Below are 8,333 nucleotides of genomic sequence, written 5' to 3' on the forward strand. Positions count from 1 at the left end.
GATAAAATATGTATAAAATCAGGATTTTCATGTAATGCATGTGCTTTGTTGTATTTGTTTTCCGTGTCCTGTGCATGCTTATGGAGATGACTGAATGATTATCAGTATTTGATGAGCAACTTATTTTCAATGCTCCCTTACATATCTCTTGGGCTTTGCTAATTTTGGGTTTCTCACTGTTTCTGCAGATCATAACCTAAAAGCTTGACTCAAAGCCCAAAGAAATAAGTAAGCATATTTCTTTGGCCTTGAATAACCGAAGGACCAGACAACTGGCTAACTCAGTACAGCTCCTGGGTCAGGCAGCTTTTAGTTTTGACTTTTCTATGCTGATATTTTTCCTTGGAGAATTCAGTAAATGTTGCCTAGAAACACCTGTGCCTCAGAAACATCTGAAGCACAGCAAAATAGCCATAGAACCAGGTACGTGAAAAAGCCCATCTGTTCCCACCAGACTGAATTTGGGGAGACAATTCCCATAAATATATTTGTACTAATCAAAATGCTGTTCGACCATTTTTCTCCTCAAAGCTTTTTAACTACGGCTTGCATCGCCCACAAATTTACTAGTCAACCTTAAAAATTTAATGAGTGCAGTGCATTGATGTAATATTCCGCTCGCCCCTGAATCAGTATAAGTAAAGGTTTTAATTACTAAAATTATGCAGTTATAAAAATAATTTAATGAAATTATTCTTCCCATTTGCATTCATGGGCTGCCTGTATTCAGGCATTATGAGACGTGGTAAATTGCACTGAACTGTGGTGGAATAATTCTCAGCGCTGTAACTCTGCCTGAGGACCGTGCACCTTAATGGTTTCAGTTCCCAGCAAAACCAAACCGCAGGGAAGTGCGCTCAGTATATTGTAAGGAGGATTAAACATATCGTATGGCTTTTGAAATCACTATCCTTTGTGTTTTGTTGATGGACCTATGACTTAGGCATAGGTAAAATTATTTCACTGTCATAATCTAAGGGGACTGGTTTCTGCTTTCAGTGAAATCCTTCGCATAACATCTTTTGCCATCGCTGGTGCAGAATGTGTGCCTTGCAGATGAAGGTTTCTGGATGATGCCTTAATTAAAGTGCCTCCTCTCTAATCTGAAATGATGTCTGTTTATTTCAAAACTAATTACTTCATTATGTTTTCCTCTGCTAAAAAATCTTTGGTGCCTGAATGAGACTGCAGACTCTTTGGGGCAAAGACCACATATAATGAGATAATGTTAATGTTTGCTAAACAATATATTAGGAAGGAAGCTTGTCAATAATATATAGGCTGAAGTTTTGTGATTCAATTTTGGGTGTAGGTAAAATTTCACAATTTATCCCACATTTGCAGTCATAAATAATCTTTTTCCTCAGATTCATAAATAAATCATCAGCTGAAATACAACCTGCTACCCAAACAGTCTTAAATGTTAGAAAAATAATTTCTGACTTGACTATGATGGACTGAATAAGAACTCCTGGATTCAAATCAGTTGCAGCAAAATTTCACATATACAATTCCTCTTTTCTTCACAAGCTTTGAATATGGAAAGAACTGCAATATCCTCGGAGACTATTTTGAAGGTATTTTTTCTAAAAGTTACAAGGGTAGCTTCCTAACCTAGAACACCTACCCTACACCAAATGTATTCTGGACCCTTCTGTGACAGCTAAAGCTAAGTGATCAACCAGGGAACAGTATTCACTGCTTGCTAATATTCAAAATGGGCAAAAAAAGAACTGACTTTTACACATTTTCAGTGTTTCAGAAGGACTAGTTTCCCAAAGATGAAGAAAAAATGGTGACACTGATAGTGAGAAAAAAAAAATCAGAAGGAGCAAACGTGATGGAGAACTGTGAGCTCTTTCAAGAAGAGCTCATTAAATAGCCAAAAAGCTGTGATTCCAGTGCCAAGAAAGATGACAGCATTGCCTGAAAGGCCATCCAGACTCTGTGAAAAAATGAAAGCAGCAATTAGGAATAAGCAGTGATGTACAATCAATAGAAAATGGTAACAGATAACAATCAATTATAGATGAGAATTTGTGAAGTGTGGGGAATGAAGAGGGGACAAAAAGACATGACAGTGAATTCTTTCAGTTTCTTTCTGGCTGGGCACAAGGCAGTTTGGGCTTTTCATGAGGAGCTTTGTAGTGGTAGCTCCCTACAAAGCCAGCATTGGGGTTGGTGGCTGTCATCACCCAGCATGGAGTAATCCCTTTGAAAAGGGTCGTAGGCTACTACGAGCTCTTCAACAGTGAAAGCAAGCCTTAAGTTTGCGGCTCCAAAGAAGAGAAGGAACCACCTTCCAAGAGAGGACTGTCCATTTCTCCCTACCCTTTCTCCCAGGACTGAGCAAAGCCTTTTCCACCCCAGCACAGGCTTCTCCCTCCCTTGCACAGGAGCTCAGCAGAGCCGAGCCGGTGGCAGTGGCTAGCAAAGGTGGGGACTCAAAAGCACCCATCTCCTTGCTGCTCGCAGGGCAGGAGCAAGCTCAGCCGAGGCCATCTCTGCCCAGCAGTGCTTTTCCCTTACTGCCGCAGCAGTGGGGAGCACAGTGGTGGTTTGAGCAGGTCCAGATCACATGGACCACCGGCTCAGGCAGCTGGGACCAGACAGCCTGGCGTGTCCCCGTCGTCTGGGGGTCCTGCCCCTGCTCAGCCTCCCCATGTGCCAGGTGGCCCTGGAGCTGCTCAAACAAGCTCCTGTTTAACACTCTTGGAGTGAGAAATGTAAAGAGTTTGGTCTGCTGAGCTTACCTTAAAGAATCTCATTAAGTGGTTCAGATGTGGTATTGAAGTATTTTCATGGGAAAAAGTACAGTTCTAAAGGGACTCTCAAGTCTAGATGAAAAAGGCTCTGAGAAATCGTTGTTTGGGAGCTGAAGTTGACCAATTCAAGTTGGATAGTTGTGAATTTTATTTTCACATGGAAGGTAACTGTTTGAACAAACTGCCACAAGACAACTGGATGCCGTTCTGGAAACTTAGGTTTAACCAAACACTAATACGCTTCAGCATACAGAATATACTGGGGCAACTGAGAGAAATGTAATGGTCAGGGACACATAGAAGGTCTGACCAGATGAAGATCTAATTAGCATTAGATTTTGAAAGCCCGTCATCTGAAGCTCTTGCCATCATCACCACCATATGTGGTCCCATCCATGTATATAATACCTGATGCTTTATGCACCAAAAATGTGTTGGCATTGCTATACTGGAGAAATTAGTTTATGTTTCAGTTTGTGTTCTACACTTTAAAGAAAGCAATCACCTCATATAAATAATAGAACCTTAACATCTAATTACAAAGAAGGACAAAGCTTTTAAATGGCACTAAACTTAATAAAAAGGAATAATTAATATTATTACAATTAACCTGTTGATGGAGACTAGACCTGGATGGATTTGCTTTTCATGAGCAAGCGTAAAGAATTAGACAACTCCCATGGGAATCCAAATACCTGAAAGTCATCTTACTCAGAAAAAAGACAGAAGTCCTCCCTCTGTGTAGCTAAGTAGGGTTTCAGCCCTTGCTCTGGGGGAGCTGTTGTCCCTGGAGGGTGCAGTAGACCCTTGTGCGGAGAAGGCAGGAACATGAAGAAAAGAGGAAGGCAGCATCATTTTGGAGGCTTTTCCAATCCATGCTGTTGCCACATGCAGTGTCATTGGCAGGCTACTGCCTTTTCCTTCTCCACGCTATAGAGGGCTTGCTCTCTCTCTCGTCTTCTGTTCCCAAACAGATTGTCACAGGGTAACTCACCCCAATTCCAACCATGCCCTTTTTTCTCACACCCCTCTCCCGCCTTCAGTTGCCCAGTGGCTCTCGACCCACAGCTTCCCCTCCATGGACTACAGAGGGGAGGCACTGCCACCAAAGTCACACACCTTGACACATACCAGCAGAGCTGGCGTGGACTTATCCTGACCCCCTTGCACCCCCTTTTAAGAACTGATGATGTTCTTTTTGTTTGTTTTTTTTGTTTTGTTTTGTTTTGTTTAGGGTTTTTTTGCTAAAGGAGAATAGCTGATCCAACCTAATCTAGTTTAGTCTTCTCTTCAGTTCAAGCTAATCCTGTTGTTGCTGTGAATTTCAGGGTCGCAACAGTATGCAGTAATGGTGATCATGGTTTTTCTGGACAGCTTTAGATTTGTTATCATCTCACCTGATAAGAGCTGACAGATATTCAACTACAAAAATGCACCAAAAAAGGATCACATGCAGGGAGAAACCTGAACGAACCTGAACTGTTGCCTGTACTGAGAGCCAAATGAACAGCTGATTCAATTGGCACAACTCAGACGTAATGTGGCTATAGCTGAATCGAGCTATTTTTGTGGCTACATGAGAAAAGTAGAAAATCAAAATGGAAATTAGAGATGAAAACAGCTCAGATCCAAATCTCTGCTTCTTCAAAGTCTGCTAATGCCGAGTGCTGTCTAGTAGGTTTTTCTTTCTGGTCCCTTTCTTCCGGCTGCACTAATTCACACTATATGGCTGTGGATATTTTCTAAATATCCATTTTGGATTGTGGGTTTTTCTAAAAGTTTTGCAGCTTGATACTGTGGTTTTTAATATGTGCATCAGAACAGATGCCAAAGAAAGTTACAAAAATTCTAGTGTAACAATGACACAACTATCCTTTTGTAGCTTTTGCATAGCTTTGCTATGAAATGAAGTTAACACAAACTGCTGTATCCTCTATCAAGAAACATAAAAATGCATAGATATGGAATATATAAGATGCATGTAAATCAGTTCTCACCAAATTTGTATTTGACCATGTGTTATGAAGTTAAGGTTTCGCATGGCATTTGGTTAGGACCCAATATAAAAAAATCTCAACAACTTAACCATGTGTAGTGCTATAAAATTGTGACATTTTACCTTTTTCTGTTATTCTGCTTTCAGGATTGTAAAGGTACAGGTATTTGCACGGGAAGGGTTCTCAAACAGCAGCTCTATTCATGCCATAGCCATTCAAAGAATATGTGTGAACGCATCTGCTTCGTCTCTTTTATTCTCCTCTCTCATGGGGACTCCACTCCGATTCCTCCTTCTTTTCTTGTGTCCTGAAGGAACATATAAAGCTGCTCCTTATGCAAGGAAAAAGGTAGCACACAGCTTTTTACTTTTCTACATGATTAATTAAATGCTTCTAGGCAAACACACTGTGTCTACACAAACCCTGCAGAGACATGAGATGCAAGGGCCTGAATCCCCCTGGGCCGTGGAAGCAGATTTCTTCTGCACCTGGGTGGAAAGCTCAGCTGCTCGGTTTGGACAAAGGAAGGCACATCCCTTCTGGTTTGAGAGAGACCCTTCTTATCTGAAGTATCTTGCTAGCTTACATGCTCCTGTCAAGCCATTACATGGAGGCACACCACTTCCTAGGCAAGCACAAGATCCCTGCTGCCGAGGCTGAGCCCACACCCAGAAACACACCCCCAAACCCCAGGAAAATTTTTCTAAGAAATAGCGAAGTGCCTTTGAATTAAACTGCAGCTGAGCAGGGTTCTGGAGATTGCAATTTTGAATTTAAGTGCCCTTTGGGGGAGCTGAGTCCAAGGGACTTGCTTGTAGCTGTAAGTTCAGGCAGTGGCAGGAAGGAATTTGTGTCTTGCTGTCCCTGTGCGGTCCCCTATGTAATGGGCTGTGCTGCCCACCCCAACGGTGCGGTGGAAGTTGAATGTGTGCCTCCTCGTTCTGCTCTTGGCTGCCTCTGCCAAACTGGTGAAAAGGGACGGAAAGTGTGATTTCCAGTGGGAAAATGGGTGGGGCTGGGCACCTTAATTTACACAGACCAACCTTCAGTGAGTAATGAATTTGTGAGCTGGAGGTGAAAGACACTGCTCTCTTATGCAGAACTTCAGGTGTCATAACACAAAGAAAATTAACTGTGTCAAGTGTGCTGTGGGCATAGAAAAATTAATCACGAGTTTATACTTAAGGGTGATGAACACTGTTCATGCTCAGAACAGCGTTGCAAATCAAACACTGCATATTGCACTTTGTATTTGCTAGCCTCTTCTTGTCTGGTGGGATGAAAAGAAAAGCACTCATAACCGATTTAAATTGTTTCAGGTCCTGGAATTGTTTCACTTCACATTCTTCTGCTGGAAATTGCTGTCTAATGGAAAGCGAGGGCCAAATGTAGTCACAGGACTAGTGGCAAGTATAATTTGGCTATAATCAGAAAAGTACAAAAATCTCCACGTGTTGAGCTGAAGAACAGATCTCCCAGTAAGTGCTGTGTAGTCCAGTTCTCCAATTAGCCAGGTGTCATTTTTCCCCCTGTAATCTCCTCTAAACTATGTTGATGGAAATAAAAATAAAGTATAGTTTTATGTTAATTAAAACTTTTCATTAGCTATGTAGGTCAGTAAGAAACAAAAAAGTAGTTCAAACTCCACCCTCCCTATGCTGCCAGTTTTTCTAATGAAATGTAATTAGCGCTAATTGGTAAAACTACACTGATGGCTGGTTATTAATGTTTGTATATTGGTCCCAGATGTGGTTTTATGGCTGTCAGTGCTAATGGCTCAGTGAAGGAAAAAGAATTCTCCTTTCATATTCCTGTCATTTTCTTCAGGGTGCCCCTCCCTTCAAACGAGAGTGATTATGTTTAAGGAAGGGAAAGCCCCTTCTTAAATCCTGGCTTTGTGAGAAACTGAATGCCTTCAACTCTCATTTGAATTCGGTAGGAGTTGAAAGCAGCCAGCACTTAGCATCTGCAGAATCAGAACTCAACTATTTTAGGGCTGCTTTTCTTGAGCCATCGTAATTGTTAGTGGTTCAGAATTTATCAAAATAATTATCCTCCTAATTGCAGACCTGTTCTTGAAAGCACACTTATGAGGCAAGCCTCTCTTCTAAGCAATCACCTTAAAGTATTCTGTTTAGAATAATTGCTTTCCTGCAATCCCTGCAATTACTGAATGGACGGCAATCACCTTCTTCAGGCAGAGGTAGGTGAGAAAGCTGGCCTTTCTAGACAGGGATGAACTGAAGTGATGAAATCGAGATTTCCAATACAAATCTACCCAGAGAGGTGTGGGGGGTAGCCTCTTGCAGAGTCAAGCAAAGGCAATGTCCTGATGAAGAGGAGGGTCTCCAGGCGTGCTCTGGAAGGGACCAAAGCACACTTGGAAATAGATAGGAAAATACTCAGGAAATCATTCACTCCTGAATATTAACAGTAAGACATCAATATTAACACCTAAGAAGAGAAAACCTTTCTTTGAAAAGCATCTGTGTAGTCTTACATGGTTTAATAATGTATGCCTCCCCAGGTCACCCATGCACATCTCATTTTTGTGAAATCTAGGCTCATTAATATTTCTAAGTTAAAACTGAAATATAGCATACTCCAGGTATGAAAAAATTCCCTGAATGACTTATCTCATTTATAGAGGGGTAAAATCAGCAGTCACGTGTTTGTTTGAAAATGTTTAAACACTTGACCCTGTTAAGAACACAAGAAATGTCACATGTCTTAGGCTATTATCTGCCATAAGGACACGACAAGGTCATTATTAAATCTTAGCCCTTAATAGTTTTGTGCCTTCCAAGGCATGCAGAACTCCCCTTAGCACACCCCCACATTTCACTGGATGATGCTTGAATTATTTTTCTTATTTGTACATGCAGAACTGTCTTTAACAACATGATACGTGTGGGCTGGGGGGCTGGGAAGCAATAGTTCTTCCTTGTGGTCGATGAAAAAGGAAGCTGGTCTGTGGCCAGGAGGTCTGGAGGATGTATTGCAACAATATGTACTTACAGCCTGGAATGATGTTCTGCCAGCCAAATCTCAGTGCTAGTCATTGCTATTTTATATTTTAAAATAATTAATTGCAAACTTCTGTTTTAAGCTGTTCTTTTCCCCATGGACTGACCACCCCTATACCCATTCAACTGCAACTAACCTGCGCTGATGGCTTTTTTACAGTCTCACACTGCCACAAATAAATTCTCTCTTTACCCTCAGCTACAATCACCGCTACACCCTTTTCACCCTTGCCGGAATCTAACTAAAGGATGAAACTTACCTACCCAACAGCCAAATCTCTAGGACAATTCCTTCTGACCGTGTTTTTGAGCAGGTAGAATATGGAGAAGGAATATCTTAATAAAAAAATACTTAATCCACAAAGACACAGTGCCTAACATTGTGGGTTACATTTTGGTTAGCAAATTAAAGGTGCCGATTACCACTCATGCAGTGAGGCCAACCGGCACAGGGTGGTTGATGTCCGTATCATTAAAGTTCTTTACTTTCTGAAACTGAGAAGCTGTACACAAACCACCTACGGGGAATAGTCTCTGGCCCATAG

General features: G+C 41.5%; 1 protein-coding gene across 1 annotated transcript in view; it reads left to right on the plus strand.

Annotated features, from left to right (window-relative positions):
• SUSD4 (sushi domain containing 4) overlaps nucleotides 1-8,333 on the plus strand; it is a 106,640-nt gene that overhangs the window by 18,035 nt on the left and 80,272 nt on the right. Inside the window, exon 4 of the mRNA XM_009333703.1 lies at nucleotides 1,531-1,577. Coding sequence (XP_009331978.1) covers nucleotides 1,531-1,577 — 47 coding nt within the window. The remainder of the gene's footprint in view (nucleotides 1-1,530; nucleotides 1,578-8,333) is intronic.

This window comes from Pygoscelis adeliae, unplaced genomic scaffold (assembly GCF_000699105.1).
Source record: "Pygoscelis adeliae isolate BGI_AS28 unplaced genomic scaffold, ASM69910v1 Scaffold1, whole genome shotgun sequence".
In the NCBI taxonomy this organism is placed as follows: domain Eukaryota; kingdom Metazoa; phylum Chordata; class Aves; order Sphenisciformes; family Spheniscidae; genus Pygoscelis; species Pygoscelis adeliae.